A 1,401-nucleotide genomic window follows, 5' to 3' on the forward strand; every position below is an offset into this window, starting at 1 on the left:
GGTTACCGTAGGAGTTTGTTATATTGCTAAATTTTCATTATCTGAATTGAAAAGATTCAAGTGCAATAAAAAAAATATATTGCAACACACCAAACTCCTATGGCAACCTATATTTTTAATTCATTATACTCTTTATATTCATGTATGTTCACGTTGCTAATCATTTATATCTCTGCATTATACTATAGTGAATTGAAAGTATAGGTTGCCGTAAGAGTTTATTATATAGCTAAATTTGCATTATTATTATTATTATTTTTTTGGATAGGAAAACTGCGAATAATATTATTAAAACATTTAAAACGTTACATCATGGATAAGAGCTTGCTCTAAAAAGCAAGGTGTCTCTTCAATCTATGCAATAAAAGCGGTAATGCCAAGAGTATGTTTTGCTAACACGTGAGCTGGCTTGTTCCCTTGTCTCTTAACGTGGGAAAATTCCACCCTATTGAAACCCATGCTGAGATCCAAGATGCCTTGTGTAACTGCCGAGACCACAGATGGAGGAGCAGAGGTACCTTTCAGAGCTTGGATCATGATCAAACAGTCACTTTCCACCACAATGTCCCATATACCAATGTCTTGTGCAAACAACAACCCTGACTCAATAGCCTTGGATTCGGTTTCAATGGCACCCAATGGCGCATCCAAGTTTCTGCACATCGTAGCCTCCACCCTACCCAAGTCGTCTCTGACAATCACACCCACACCTGCCTTCCCATTAGCTTTATCTACCGTACCATCAACGTTTATTTTAAACGAAAATCTTGGTGATGGGGACCATGTCATGGCTTTCTAGATGATAGGCTCCAGGTTTGTTTGTGCTACTGTAGCAGCACTGTATTCCTCCATATATGATGCTGCCCAACTATCCAACGCATTACTTGGCTTTCTCTGGGCTCCCATTCTTACTTCATTCCTATGGTACCACATTAGCCATGCTAGAAGAACCACTCGTGCCACCATATCCACATTAACTTGGTCAACCATAACCATCCTCCACATCAAATCATGAAAGAAATTTATAGAAAAAGCTCCACCTGGCAACACTATTATTGAGCATGCCCACACCTCACGTGCTCTCAAACAGGAGATGAAAGTGTGACCTGTTGTTTCAACCTCTAACCTGCAACTATCACAGAGACTGTCTTGCACTACCTTATGCTTTACGAGGTTTACCTTGGTGGGCAGTATGTCGCAGCATGCTCTCCATGCAAAGTGTCTTGCACTGCCGACTTGGACCCATATCCGAGCTGGTGCCACTACTGGGGTCTGAAGAAAGTCTCATTGCTACTGTATAGGCACTACGAACACTAAACTTTCCATTAGATGTTTCGGCCCACACTAAACTTTCCATTAGATGTTGGCTTCTACTTGAGTTTTAGTGCTGTAATTAACCAA

General features: G+C 40.7%; 1 protein-coding gene across 1 annotated transcript; it reads right to left on the reverse strand.

The window, feature by feature from the left end:
* Positions 1-354: 354 nt before the first annotated feature.
* Positions 355-789, reverse strand: LOC136071544 (uncharacterized). Its single transcript, XM_065782976.1, has one exon. The coding sequence runs from the start codon at positions 787-789 to the stop codon at positions 355-357; it is 435 nt and encodes a 144-aa protein (XP_065639048.1).
* Positions 790-1,401: the final 612 nt, after the last annotated feature.

This window comes from Quercus suber, unplaced genomic scaffold (genome assembly GCF_002906115.3).
Source record: "Quercus suber isolate HL8 unplaced genomic scaffold, Cork oak 2.0 scaffold_324, whole genome shotgun sequence".
Lineage (NCBI taxonomy): Eukaryota > Viridiplantae > Streptophyta > Magnoliopsida > Fagales > Fagaceae > Quercus > Quercus suber.

Excerpts from the sequence above, each read along its gene's own strand:
- LOC136071544 (XM_065782976.1), bottom strand. The coding sequence starts at position 789 with ATGACATGGTCCCCATCACCAAGATTTTCGTTTAAAATAAACGTTGAT.